The sequence below is a fragment of the Numida meleagris genome, chromosome 25 (genome assembly GCF_002078875.1).
Source record: "Numida meleagris isolate 19003 breed g44 Domestic line chromosome 25, NumMel1.0, whole genome shotgun sequence".
Taxonomy (NCBI): Eukaryota; Metazoa; Chordata; class Aves; order Galliformes; family Numididae; genus Numida; species Numida meleagris.
In genome coordinates this window covers 1,076,137-1,090,367 of record NC_034433.1, presented here as the reverse complement: position 1 = coordinate 1,090,367, position 14,231 = coordinate 1,076,137, and the positions used below count along the sequence as shown (strand labels likewise).

Sequence of the window (14,231 nt, the reverse complement as noted above, 5' to 3'; positions counted from 1 at the left end):
TCCACCAGGCTGGGCTGCACAACCCATGTTTCCATTCCCAGCTGATACCCCAACAGGAGCTCAGAGACACCCTGAATCATGCTGGATACGCCTCTCAATTGCCTGGCTGTGTGTTCTACACCAGACAAGGACATTTTAAAGCCAACAATCACCTGCCCTGGGGGCTTCAGGAGAGGGGTTGCTCCCTTGCCCCTGCTGAGTCCCTGCCTGTGCTCATTGCTGTGGGGTGAAGTAAGCATCTGCTTGCGTGCGGTGCACCAGACGGAAAGCTTGTCTGCATCCCAGCCCACCTGCCGCCTGCCCCGGTGCTTGACTCAGCGCGCTGTGAATATCGTGGTGACGGGCAGCCTGGAAATGCTGCTGGAGCCTGGAAGTGACGGCAGGCATGACGCGACCCTGAGCTGGTGGCTGTGGTTGGTGGCTGCGTGGTCTCCGTGTGAGCCCCATGGTTTTCTGGAGGTCTGACTTAACCCCTGCAAGGAGGGGATGGGCTCCAAAGGGATTTGGACACCTCCTTTGTGCTGAAATCTGTGGGGTCTGGGCATTTCTCTGGGCTGGTTGTGGTGTTTTCCATGGAATCCCAGTCCACGCAGCATGGACAGGACTGGATGTGGCCATATGGGGGAGGGGGTGACTCCAGGTATCTCCCTGTGGGTGTCTTTGGCCATATCCCTCGGTGGGGTGACAGTGGGGACTGTTGAGGTGAGTGACCAAACCTCCATCTCCCCAGGCTGGTCCCTTTGGGAACCCTTTGACTTTGGGTTTGGGCAACCAGCCACGATGCCTTGGTGACCCGCATCAGGGAGCGTAGTGTTTCTGCACTTGAGCGTATTCAATGTATGGTGGCCTTGCTGGTGATGTGAGAATTAACAAGATGCCAATATGCTACGGTAACGTGGCCCAGATAAGTCTGGGTGATAAGCCGTGTTGATTCATTTGCTCTTAACCTATGAGTCATCCTGTGAGTCAACAGAGAAAACAACATCGAAACGTCACCGAGCAGGTCCTAAAAACTCAAATTTTGTTCATATCAAGAACTGAGAGTGGAATAATTGCATTGATGTTCCTTTCCAGGGGAAAATGTTTAATTTGCAACTGCACTCACACAAATAGAAATAGAAATCAGAGTGCTCATTTCCTTACAAACTAGAGTTTTGGTATTGATCTTTTTTTTTTTTATTCTTTTCTCTGAGCTTTTAAAATTGCTTTTCTCCACACACAGTCAAAAGAAACTTCCTCTTTGCAAAGTGTTCTGGTTTAGATTAGGCATCACAATCACCTTTGGGGGAACAAAAGATGAAGACTTGAAGCAGAGTTGGTGCTGCTTGTAGGAACCCAGAGATGGTCACACGTGAGCTGATAGGAAAGGCCACCACCACGTGGGCCAGGTGCATGTCACCCAGCAACAAGGCTTTGTGTTGGCTGAAGTCCCCCATGGAGATACCACTCAGAAGACTACAGCCAGCACCAGCTCTGGGCAGAGGATCTGGGAGGTGTCATCCCACCTCTCTTCAGACTGAGGAGGTTGAAGATGGGACAAAGTCTTGGCGGCTCAAGGCATAGAGGAAATGGAGTTTTCCCCAACTCTACTATCCAAGGAGCCGAAGGCTGGTGGAGGAGGATGGACAGATGGTCTCCTCTTGCCCTACATGCCCATGCTGGGGAGCAGGACTGTCTTCTTCTCTTGACCCAGAGCAGCTGCAGAAAATTTTCAGGATTGTGACCCACTTGGCAAATTTGAGCAGCTCCGTTCTGCCCTGAGGAGCAGCACCCGTCCATGCTGCATGCACTAGGAATCGCTGGGAGCCCCATGTCACCCTCTGCTGCCTCAGGGAGGGCAGCCCTTTGGCATCCCAAAGGTCTTTTGGAGAACGAGGAGCTGTTAGGAGTGACATTCCTTCTCGCTGGTGAAATATATGAGGAATGCTTGAGTTATCACGTAGTTTTGGAGGAAGCGCGCCCTCCTTGAGATACTGATATCATCTCTGGGTGTCCTGGCCCTGTCTGGCTGCCAAGTGCATTTGCTGAAATAACGGGGGGGTGAAAAAATCTGCCTGGGGCAGGAGTGTTGTGCTGCAGGTTGCAAACTGTAGAGCCAATGAGGGGAGCAGGGTGTTGGGGGGTTGTGCTCCTGTTACCTGATCCCCCTGCAACTTGCAGGGCCGATGACTGCGATGAGTTTTCTTCTCGGCTTACAGGAGCACAGCAGGCAGAAAGTGGGAGGTCTCCTTCACGCTCTTACTGGGGGCTGGCACTCACCCTCTGCTGTGTAGACCTCAGGCAATGCCTTTGTGCAGCCACCAGTGATTGCTTTCCCTGTTTCCACCCCCAGAAGCTGATCCCCATGCCTGGCCAAGCCCAACACCCAAGTAGCCCCCAATGGGCACAACGACCAGCAGTGTTGTCCCTGCCACCTCTTCTTCCCACCAGCTTCATTACCCACCCAGGGTCCTCCTCCCCATGGGACACATCCTTCAGAGCTCTGTAGATCTTTTCTCACGTGTTATCCTCCCATTAAACACCAGCCTGGCCCCTGGGGTTTTGCTTTGCTCCATCCCCTTCCAGGGTGCCCCCAGCTCCACCCAGAAAACCTCTCCCATCGGATCATCTGGTCCTGTCAGAGCACATAGCTCTGTGCTCCAACTGTCCCCGAGTGCCCCCTTGACCCTGATGTTTGTGTCTGGAGGTGTTTCCTGGGGACCACATAGCTGTGAGCCTTTGGAGCAATGCCCAGGAGCACCGGGCTCCTCCATACAGCATCCCTGGAGGGAAGTAGCCGGGGAGAGGAGAAAACACTCTGTTGACCCGAATTTGAGGAAGGCTAAGGAATTAGACCATAGGTTACAGGGGCATTTTTAGTCGTTTATCATGCACTACATAGCAGCAAAGGAAACAGGGACAGACAGGGGGGTGAGTGGGTTTATATCCTATAGACTAACATGGCTTTGAGTTAGTGTGCTCCTTTGGGGTGAACTAGAATTTGAGGTTGGCAGAAAGGTGGCTGGATGTGAGTCCTCGGGTGACCAGATCCCATGGACGAGGTTCTGCTTTGTATGTGCAAGGCAGAGGCTGTAGAACACACTGCAAGGCTGGCCTGTGCCCAATGTTCTCTGGGACTGTGGGTCAGCAGGGCTGGGGTATGCACAGAGCAGGTGTCCATGGGGCTGTGCTGAGGACTGTGATAGGGAAAACCATGGTGTCAAGGCCAAGGGGCTATGGGGAGGACACGAAGAGAGGGGATCTGGGGCTGCGAGTGGGACTGGGGAAGGGTCAGGGGTTCCAGAAGGAGCTAGGAGAGGATCTGGGTACAAAGAACTGGGGAAGCTCATAAGCATCCTGCCTTGGTGACCCTGCTTTTGTGAGGGGTTGGTCTGGATGATCTCAAGAGGTGCCTTCCAGCCTCAGCTCTTCTGGTTTCTGGTACTGAGCTGGGGAGCAGAGTGGCAGGGAATAAGGAAGGACCTGGGGGGCACGTGGGTCAGGGAAGCAATGTGGGATTTAGCGGGAGGATCAGGAGATGGAGGGGTCTTTTGTGGGACAAGGCACAGGGTGTGTGGAGTGAGCAAAGAATTTGGGGACGGTGGATAGCCAAGGAGGTGGCAGTGGTGGGGTGGAACAGGAGCTATGTCCCCAAAGAAAGGTGACCTGGCCCTGGCCTGCGCAGTCCCGTGCAGGCATGGGGGGAGTGGGGGGGCAGGACCATGTGTTGCAGTCCCATAGGAGGGGGTAGGGGCGTGCTGCTGAATGTGCAGGTCCCGAGTGGCTATTCCTGGCGGCCCCCGCCTGCGCAGGCAGATTGGTTTGCAGGGAGGTGACAAGTGCCAGCCCAAGCCTATAAAAGTTTCCAGCCCCTGTCCTGGCTCAGTGACCTGGTTCCCCCCTCCCAGCACAGCCGTCCTGCAGCACAACCCGTCCCTTCAGAGTGGAGACACCGGATCTGGAGTGGAGACCCCTGGTCCAGAGCAGGGACCCCAGCTTCGGAGCCAAGATTCCGAGTCTGGAGGAGAGACTTTTGGTTTGGAGCAGGGACCCCCGCTGAGAGCAGAGATCCCGGAGCAGAGACTCCAAAACAGCCCCTTGGCTTTGCAGCGATGACCGGCAAAACGGCTCCAGCTGCTGCAAAGAAAGCACCAGCAGCAAAGAAAGCGCCGGCACCGGCCTCAAAGAAAGCACCGGAACCAGCCCCAAAGGAAGAGCCGGCACCGACCCCAAAGGAAGAGCCAGCACCGACCCCAAAGGAAGAGCATGCCCCAGCCCCAGCTACTGAAACACCCCCAGCCCCCGAGCATCCCCCTGACGCGGAGCAGCCTGCAGCCCCTGCAGCCGAGCACGCTCCGACCCCCACAGATGAAGCAACTCCAGCCCATGAGGAAGGCTCCCCCCCGGCCGCCCCAGCTGAAGCCCCAGCCCCACCCCCAGAGCCTGAGAAACCCAAAGAAGGTGAGGAGGGGACTGGATAGTGAAGCGGGGAGGGGGACAGGCAAGGATGAGAAGGGGACACGTAGAGGTGAAGAGATGGGGGGGATGAAATCAGCGGTGATATTTTGGGAGGGGGATAGAGCTGGGGGAATAGGGGGTGGGTGGGCTGGAGGGCAGCCTAGGTGTGGGGTGATTGCTCCCCAAGAGCCCACAGCCTGCCCTCACCCTGTGGGTTTGTTGCAGAGCCGCCCAGCATCCCCTTGTCCTTGGCTGTGGAAGAAGTGACTGAAAACTCTGTTACGCTGACCTGGAAAGCACCGGAGCAGACTGGCAAATCGAGCCTGGATGGATACGTGGTGGAGATCTGCAAAGATGGAAGTAGGCTTGGGTTTTCCTTCCTCTTGAGCATGGAGAGAGGGCATGTTGCTGCAGAGGTGTGGGGTGGAGCTGGGTGGAACCTGGCAGTGCTTCTTTGTGCACTCCATTTCCCTTTCTTTGCCCCAAATGCTTCAATTTAAATGGCATATATGGTTTTTTTTTTCCGATGAAGGAGAGGGTCATCCCATTGGCTTCAGGTATCGGTGGTCTCTTTAGCAGTGGGCTGGACCACAGGAGTTTAACATCACTGCTGCATCCAGCTAGAGGGTGGAGGAGGGAGCAGCATGACCATGGGGAATGGTCTCTGGTGACGACCAGCTCAACACGGACCTGGGATTGTGACGGGCATACAAGACCATGGGAGCAGGAAGACACAATTCTCCCACGTCTGCTCAAAGTGATGCACAGAGAAATGGGGATAAGGTGGGAGGATGAGGGAGGAAAGGGTCCTGCTGGGCGCTGTGAGAGGCTGGCATGTATCAGCAGGCAAGCCCAGCCCCAGGAGCATGGGGCTCAAAGAGCCTGGAAGGAGGATGGAGATGGGCTGGTGGGTGGCAGCAATTAGCTGCGGTTCTCCGGTTGCATTGCTTGTTGGTGGAATGAAGTAGGTGGGTGAGACATGTTTTGGGCACTCTCGTGAAGCCCTGCTTGGCCTTGGGGTGAGAGTAAACAAGGTGTGTGTGGGAACAGCACAGGGAGGCTGGGGTTGGTGAGCTGGGTGCTGCGTGAGGCTGGAGCGGTTTGGGAGACCCAGGTGGTCCATGGGAACTTGACCTGTGGCCCTTGGATGTTCAGCTTGTGGCAGGCATGATCCACAGAAGCAGAGCCACAAGTTTGGCCATGGGAGGCTTTTCTTCGAGCTGGGGGCTGGGGAGGTAACCATGGCTGGACAGGGCATGTGAGGAGGTCCTCGCATGGGAGAAAGATGCAGGCGTTCCTGGAGGGAGCTGGCTAACAGCCACCAAAGGTCACGGTTTTGGATGCTCTCCTAGCTTGCTCTGGGCTTGGCTGAGTGGCAGAAGAGCCGTAGCCACTCAGTGATGGCCACGTGGGCTCTGAGACTGCTGCATTTGGGCCAGTATGAGACCATTTTGGTTGGCCAAAATATGGTCAGATTGAAGTGAAGGTGGAGTAATGCCAGTGGCAGGTGATGGGCAGGCCTTGCCCAATGTTGAGGTTGTGCTGGGGAGCACAGGGAGCCACAGCAAAGGATCCTAGGGATTCAGGAGGAGAAGATAGGCTGGCAGGGTGGTCAGAGGATCTTAACTACTTCCAGAAACGCACCTGGAATGTCAGCAGAGACCATGTTATTTGGCCTCATGCCTTGCAAATTACCTCCTGCTCAACAGTTGACCACCTGCCAGTTGGTAACCCACACTCCTTGGCAGGGTGGGGAGGCCAGGTGCCCCAAGTCTCATGAGATGAATCTTTCTGCTTGTGCCTTTCCAAGGAAGCATTTCGTTGCTTCTGGGTTTCACCCCTTTGGGTTTGATCCCGCTGTCCGGGGGGTGTGCATCCATCTGTCCATGCCGTATCTGAAGGGCTTTGCTGGGTTTGTTCCAGGTACGGACTGGACAGCTGTGAACAAGGAGCCTTTTCTCTCCACCCGCTACAAGATCCAGGACCTTGGCTCTGGTGAGAAGGTCCACGTGCGGGTGAAGGCTGTCAGCGCCAGCGGCACCAGCGTCCCAGCTACCTTGGAGCAGCCAATCCTCATCAGGGAGATCACCGGTAAGAAACTGTGCCCTGCACTGTCCTGTGCGCCTTGTCAACGGGCAAAGAAATGGCAGCCCATCCCTACAGCCCAAACGGCCTCTGCCCTCTCACTGTTGCAATCCAGCCTTCGACTGAGATGTTATCCTCCAGAACAGGGCCCAGTTCCCCTGGAATGGGATGGGAATGGAGCAGCTTCCTGACCTCAGTGTGCTGATCTTGTAGATGGGAGTGAGCTGCACCCAAAATGCAGAGCCCCGTTTTCCCATTTCATTGCAATGGCTGTGAAATGGCCTTGCACCTCCTCTCCTTGCATCTCTACTGTGCCAGCACACACCTGCTGGGCAGCAGGGCCGGAGGCAGCTCTGTTTATTTAGCTGAGGAAAGTCGAGAGATGGTTGTCTGGAGCACGGGAACTCTAATCACGCTGAACGCGCTAATGAATGGCTTGCTCCCATGCTTAGCAAGACTCGCATTCCTCATGGGGTGCAGCAAATGTGCCGAGGTTGATGTATGATTGCAAGGCTGGTTTTCATTTAGCTGACAGGAAATATACTTATTTACCCTTTCTAAGGAATTATTAATGCACGTTTTCCCATGACTCAAAGAACAGAATTTTTTTCATTGGCTTAAAAATAGTATTAATGATAACGAGCTATTTCAGAAACTGTCAGTTTTTTGTTAGGAAAGGATGTGGAGAAGGCCACCAGCATCTGGAAATGGTCCTGCAGGGCTGTGGCTCGTTGGGTGCTGTGTCCAGAGCCCAGCTCTGCCTGAATCCTCTGGGGGATGAAGCACAGATAGCATGGAGGTGTCTACCAGTGGTGCCATGTTCACCTCCAGATCCCATTTTCCTTGCAGAACTGGGGAAACTGAGGCATGGGTGACTGGGATGAGATGCCAAGCGCACAGCTCAGGTTTCCTGCTGGCAGTCCCGTGCTGCACCAAGCTGCACCAGGCCAAGCTGCTTGTTCTGCTGTCATCGCTGCAAGCTTTTTTCCCAACCACGTGTGCCAGCTGAGAGTAAACCCAACGGGCTGGAAGATCCATGTGCAGCTTGCTCTTGCTCTATGATATCTTTGCCTTTTTTCCTTTCTTTTGCTGACTGAAACTCTATTGGCACATGGCACTTGCCAACTTTTGCATTTCATCTGAAACATGGCATGCCATGTGCTCTGGCTTTGCTGAGAAACAAATGACCCCTCCATGCGTCACTGAGATCCTGAGTCCTCCCCAGTGGTGCTGGTACACGTTGGGTGCCTGAGTCCACTCATCCCCATCCTGTCCATTACATTATGGTCTTCTCATTTTATTCAGGATTGCATTTTGTACCCCTCTTTGGTACATTTATAGCGTCACATGGGATTTTAAATAGCAGCGGAACATGCAGCAGGGAGTTTAAGAACAGGTGGGATGAGTGGGTTTGGGAGGCAGAGAGACAGGAAGAAATCAGCCAAAGATTTCAGCATTTTGCAGGGAATTAGGGCAAGGAAATACCTTCCCAGCCACGTACACAGTTCACCTGGGCCACTACTCCACCCAGCCCTGTGTGGCTGAGCTGAGGAAAACACCCATTAATTAATATTCCTCCATGGAAATCCAGTTTCTCCGCCCTGCTGGGATGAATGATCCCATGCAGAGCATCAGCACATGGATTCCTGCAGTGAACAGCTGTGTGCACGAAGCAGAGACCTCCCCAGCTGTCAGCGGGGCCATCTGGGACCGTCGGGCATCTCCCAGCCCTCTCTGCTCACAGCTGTTGAGGCTTCGCTTGCTCCTGGTTTAATTCTGGCTGTCGCCCTCCACGAGCCCCCTCCCCAGAGCTGAGCTCCAGCACGTTTAATCCAGGCAGAGACACACGGCTCTTTTATGAGGGGCTCACGTCAACCCGATGCCTCCCCAGAAGGATCACTGGCACCATGCTGGTTGGGTTACGTGGCTGCTATTTTCACCCCGGGAAGGAGACACGCACTCCATCGGCATTCTCCAGTGGTTTTTTTGCTTATCTTTGTTATGTTCCCTTGGGGACATCAGCCTCCATTTTCTAGCTTGGGCTTTTGTAGCTCTACTGTGAGAAGCTGTGCACCACCTTGTCCTCTCCACGGCCCTGAGCCCACAGTGAAGGAAGAGGTCCACCAAGCCTTGCCCTTGCTGGAAGTCAGATTGTGTTTTCCTAGAAAGTCTGCTGTCTGAGCTGGGAGAGAAATGGTTCCCAACCGGGAGATGGTGCCCATGGCTTTGCTGCCACGTGGGCTCTGCTGGTTGATCCACGCTGGTCACCATGGCCAGGCTGTAAGGATGAATGGATCGTCATGGTGGTGCCGTTGGGTTGGTCACCTAGCAGCTGGACAAAGAAGTTTTGGAGTGCTGGCAATGGGAAGCGTGGTCCAGGAGATCACAGAATCATAGAATCATTAAGAAAAGACCACTAAGATCATCCAGTCCAACCACCAACCCATCACCACCAAGCCCACTAAAACCATGAGATGAGAGGGAAGAGCTGTTTCTGGGGAGGACATCCTGGTGGCCAAGAGCAGGATGCATGGGATGGGTTTGTCCCTGCAGGAGATGTGGTCAGGCTGTGAGCTGTGATTTCCTGGCCCTACTGTTTGACTTTCTGGTTCCCAGATCTCCCGAGGATCCGCTTACCCCGTCAGCTGCGGCAGGTGTACGTCAGGCATGTTGGGGAGGCCGTGAACCTGCTGATCCCTTTCCAGGTACGTGGGTGATTTGGGGTTTAATCCCTTGGGTTTTCTCACCCAGGGTTGGTTTCCCAAGTGACCTTTCTAGCCAATGTAGCACGCCCAGGTTCTGCTGTGTGCTAGCTTGTCCTGGTCCCCATGTCTTATGGCCTGAGATGGGTGGGAATTCCTCTTCAATTCCTGCCTAGCTCCCATTGGTAAGGGGACAACCCTTGGGAAGCAAGAGGCAGAAAGCTGCCCCTGCAGTGAGGGACATGTCCATCCCATGTCTTGTAGGCAGCTGAGAGCCTGAGCTGGCCATGCTCCAGGAGCGCATCAGCCATGGATGCCAAACTCAAGCCCCTGCTGCTCAGCTTGAACCTTAGCTCAGCAACATGAGCACAGCTCTGTCTGCAAATCTCTTGACAGGCAAATGGATTTGCTCCATGGGGACTTTAGGGACTAGCATCATTCCTGGAGCAGGGCTGATGGGGATTTGCTATAGTTTCTTCCCTGGGCCCTACTGGATGGGAGAGTCCCTGTTCATTGCAGGGGATTTGGATTAGATGACTCTTAAGGTCCCTTCCACACTCAAAGGATTCTATGATTCTGTGATACATATCCAGGCCATGGCTGCCTGGACAAAGTGGAGTGGCTCTGCTCACCCTGTTGGGACCACGTCCTTCAGTTGTTCTAACCTACCTACATGGGTTCCTCCAGGGAAAGCCGCAGCCCCAGGTGACCTGGACCAAGGACAACCAGCCCCTGGACACCAGCCGTGTCAACATCCGCAACACAGACAAGGACACAATCTTCTTCATCCGCACGGCACAGCGCAGTGACTCGGGCAAGTACCAGCTTGCAGTGAGGATAAATGGAGCTGAGGACAAGGCCACCCTGGACATTCGAGTGATTGGTACGGCTATGGATGGGAACCTTTCTGCCCTTTGCTTGGGGGTAGCTTCTGGTCCGGGTGGTATGGGACAGGGACAGCAGCAAAGCAAGGACAGGGCTCTGGGGTCCTTCCTCCATTACGTGAAGGAATCGCTGTGGGGGCTGCAGGATGTCTACCAGCCCATGCTCACTGCAGATCCTTACCTTTCTTGTGCTGCAACAGGGTAAAAAACCATTAAAAGTGAAGTGAAAACGATGGTCAGAGCATAGTAATTGGGGGGAGCAAATGAGAACACAGCCATGTGAGTGTTTGTAATTGCAGAGCGGCCTGGTCCCCCCCAGAACCTGAAGCTGGTGGATGTGTGGGGCTTTAATGTGGCCCTGGAGTGGAGTCCCCCAGCAGACAATGGGAACTCTGAGATAAAGGGCTACACTGTGCAGAAGTCAGACAAGAAGAGCGGGGTGAGTCCGGCCACTCCTGTCCCTCATGTACCCCAGTGCCAGGGCTGCACCCATGGGTTCCCCTTCCTTTGGACAACCTCCAACCACTCTTTTTTTCCCCTATCAGAAATGGTTCACAGTGCTGGACCGCTGCACCCGCACCAGCTGCACCATCTCCGACCTCATCATGGGCAATACCTACTCCTTCCGTGTGTTTTCAGAGAATGCCTGCGGGTTGAGCGAGACAGCAGCTGTTGCTTCCGGGGTGGCCCACATCAAGAAGACAAGTGGGGACGGGAACATGGCTTGGGGTGGTGGGGTGGGCAAGAGGGATCCTGTCCCCACCAGGGCTTCCTTGGTGTTGGGTCAGTGGTGATGCCTCCAGGCTGGTACCCAGGATGAGCCCCACAGGGTGAGGCTCTCAGTCCTTGGGATGGATGCAGTAGAGGGTTCTGGAAGGTGCCTGGCCTGGGTCTGACCTGCTGCAGAGCAAGACAAGCTTCGTGGTTTTGGCTTGCAGACTGGTGTCTGCATCAGACCCAGGGACTGGGCACGGTTCGATGAGATGGGATTTATAGACAGGGCTGGTGTGAGCTGAAGGCCAAGCTCTCAGGTCACTCTAGATGCTGTCTAGCTTACATGAGAGAGCAGAAGTATTTCGGGAGGCTTAGGGCTGGGTTCCTGTGGCCAAGTGATGGTCAGCCCAGGATCCCAAACTCTGCCTAACGTAAAATTCATTAATTTCCTAGAAACTGTTTACCAACCACAGAAGATCCCTGAACGGGACATGATGGAGCCTCCCAAATTCACCCAGCCCCTGACAGACCGAGCCACCACCCGGGGGTACAGCACACACCTCTTCTGCTCTGTCCGGGGCTTCCCCCAGGTCAGTGCTCCTCCAAGGACAGCATCACCTCTGCATGCAGGCAGCCACCAGCCAGGCTCCGCAAGGTGGTTGGAAGCGATGGGAGATGATTGGTCATGTTTGGTTAGGGCTGAACGGAGTTAGGGTCTGCAGCTGCCCTCTGAGTCAAACAAAACAGGACAAATTGGGGTGTTTCTGCCTGGGGAGGGGAGGCTGGTCTCAATTCAAGCCATGTCCTGTTTTCTTCCACCCTGAGAGAGGAGCTGTGGGTGGTGGTTAGAGCTCCAGAATGGGTGTTTTAGCTCTACAAATGGCATCTGACACTGGATCCCATCGTGGCCACTGGCGTCAGGAAGGACCAAGGCGAAGCAGGAGGAGGTGGCTAAATTCTGGGGGCAGTTAGAATTCTCATGCCTCTCCCCGCTTCAAAAATAAATAAATAAATGAAATCCTTCTTCCTTCTAGCCCAAAATCATCTGGCTGAAAAATAAGATGGAGATACGGGAAGATCCGAAATACATCGCAATGATCGAGCAGGGTGTCTGCTCCCTGGAAATCCGCAAGCCCAGCCCTTTTGACGCGGGTGTCTACACCTGCAAAGCTGTGAACCCTTTGGGGGAAGCCTCGGTAGACTGCAAACTTGATGTGAAAAGTAAGTTTGACCGAGAAGAGAGAGGAGCAGTTCCTCCTGCCTGCCTGTCCCTGCTCTCACAGTGGTGCAGTTTGTGCCTTTTTTTCTGTTGGGTTTTGGTGGTGGAGGAGCTGAAGGGCTTTGGGTCACCCTGTGGAGATGGAGCTTTGGGCTTCTTGAGTTTACAGTCTTGCAGCATCCCTTGCTTTTCATTTGTGGCCAAAAAGTGGGCAGGAAACCAGAGTCTGGAGGTGCAAAGGAGCAGAGGGGCTGGTGGAGGCCGTAATGGTCACTTGCTCCTCACTGCGTCCACCACCACTTGTGTCCTAAGTCACCCCCAAGCCATGCGTGCCAAAACTGCTTCACTTGCACCTGGGGTGCCATGATTTATGTCTCAGGATCCTGCCCAGGCTTTCCAGCTCCCATTTCCCTGCCTCAGCAGACAGCCCAGCCCTTGATGACAAGCTTGTCCTCGTGCTGGGGACACAAAGCACCTGACCATCGCCTAGGCTGGAACATGGGGTCGTGGGGACAAACTGTCTGGGAGAAGGCAGTGCTTGCGTGTCAGCTCATGGAGCATGAGTGCACAGGGATGCTGTGCGTAGGTGTGCATTGGTGTGAGTGCACTGAGAGGATTTGTCACACCCTGGTGCACATTTAGATGTCACAGGGGAGTGAGGGGATTTCAGGGGCTTTACATCTCCCATGCTCTCCTGCAGTGCCCAAGTGAGGACGGGTTGGAGGCTGAGATGAAGAGCAAGGTAGGTCTGGGTTGGGGCTGAGGGAGGGGAGGAGGGTGGATCCTTTGGGGATGGAGAAAGTTGGGTGCCCTGGACTGGCCCTTGTCAGCTGCTGATGGAGCCTCACTTGAGGGGCTGCCTCCTCCCAGGGCTGGAGATGTGCTGGTGGGGTGAGATGAGAGAAACCTGCCCCTTTGCCAGGGGGAGGGAGGGCTGTAAATAGGCCAAGAGAAAGGAGGACCTGCATGGGGAGTCACATGAACAGCAGGCAGGGCTTGGAGATATGGGGCTGAATATTCATATAGGGAGCAGGAACTGGGGCTGGGGGCAGGTATAAAGGTGCGTGAGACAGAGAAGCAGAGCTGAAGGGCTGTGGGTGAATTTTGTGGGGCAGAAAGGGGTGGAGGAACTTGCCTGGGCTTGTCTTCCCTTGGAGCCACAGCTGGGACATCGTTTCCCATCTCGCCCTTGACCAGGAGCTTGCAGGACTCAGATCCTGTTCCTTCACCCAGGTGGATGCTCCAGCAGCGCAGCACATGGTGATGCTCCCAGCAACAGCCTCCACTGCCTGCAGGCCTGTCCCCTCCCCAGCAGTGCTTCTGGGGTCCTGCGCATTGTCCTGGCCATGGCATGGCCCTCTCCAGTTGTGTTTTTATCTGTGGCAATAAAAGAAGCCCATCTGGTCTCCAGTCCTCAACAACCACTGTGTCCTGCAATGGGGGGCCTTGGGATGGAGGAGAGGGAGCTGTAGGGATGCTACAGTGTGTCATAGCATTCCACACAGCCATGGGTGGAGGAAACAGTTTTTGAGCTTGGAAAGCAAGTGCCAGCTTTGTAAAACATGAAGATGGCTAAAGCAGAACCAAACCACCAAGAAGGAGGAGGAAGGGTTACCTGCTGCAGCTGGAGAATGAAAAAGAGAAATAGCGACATCAAAACACAGTCATATTGATGCATCTTCATCCTCACCAGGGCTGCCACAATTCAGCCACATGCCATTACCCTTCCAGCAACACCCTCTCACCAGAGCACAGGCAAGACGTGCCCATGCATTATCTGGAGGAGGAATCAGCCCCATTAGCTCATGTGCAGGAAGGCAGCCTCATTACTTCCATCTGTGAGACAGCTCAGGTCAGATGTTGGTAATTAACAGAGAACCCAGACAGATCCATCAGGGTGAGCGAATGCACCGCTAAGCAGGGGTCAGCAGCATGGGGCACTCTGCCACAGCACAGCTGGGGCTGACGGAGCAGGCATATGGGGCAGAGTGGGGGCGTGGGGCCAGACCCACAAACTGACATCCTGGTGGGCCCTGGCACTGCAAACCTATGGCTAAAGCAGCCAGCTCTGCTGCATCAGCCCTGCAGCGGGGACCGTCCTCTGTCCCCATCTGCCTCCGGTCACCCAGCACCCAGGCTGAAGCCCGGGGGCTCCTCATGGCACTGTTCACACCAGACATTATTTCTACC

At 54.7% G+C, this 14,231-nt stretch overlaps 1 protein-coding gene across 2 annotated transcripts; it reads left to right on the top strand.

Annotated features, from left to right (window-relative positions):
- On the top strand, positions 1,192-13,409 carry MYBPH (myosin binding protein H). Of its 2 annotated transcripts, none has more exons than XM_021377429.1 (11): positions 1,192-4,440; positions 4,663-4,797; positions 6,361-6,528; positions 9,139-9,227; positions 9,912-10,107; positions 10,408-10,547; positions 10,654-10,813; positions 11,276-11,412; positions 11,857-12,043; positions 12,742-12,783; positions 13,275-13,409. In XM_021377429.1, exons 1-10 carry the CDS (start codon positions 4,092-4,094, stop codon positions 12,750-12,752), a joined length of 1,572 nt encoding a protein of 523 aa, XP_021233104.1. In that variant the 5' UTR covers positions 1,192-4,091; the 3' UTR covers positions 12,753-12,783; positions 13,275-13,409. The 2 variants fall into 2 exon arrangements, with proteins under 2 accessions (XP_021233104.1, XP_021233105.1); XM_021377430.1 differs by having other exon boundaries at positions 13,239-13,351.

What these genes read in the sequence shown, in the direction of transcription:
- MYBPH (XM_021377429.1), top strand. Translation starts at nt 4,092, where the DNA reads ATGACCGGCAAAACGGCTCCAGCTGCTGCAAAGAAAGCACCAGCAGCA. An exon ending in ACCTGCTGATCCCTTTCCAG is followed by an intron (nt 9,228 to 9,911) that starts GTACGTGGGTGA and finishes GGGTTCCTCCAG; the next exon opens with GGAAAGCCGCAGCCCCAGGT. An exon ending in AGTCAGACAAGAAGAGCGGG is followed by an intron (nt 10,548 to 10,653) that starts GTGAGTCCGGCC and finishes TTCCCCTATCAG; the next exon opens with AAATGGTTCACAGTGCTGGA.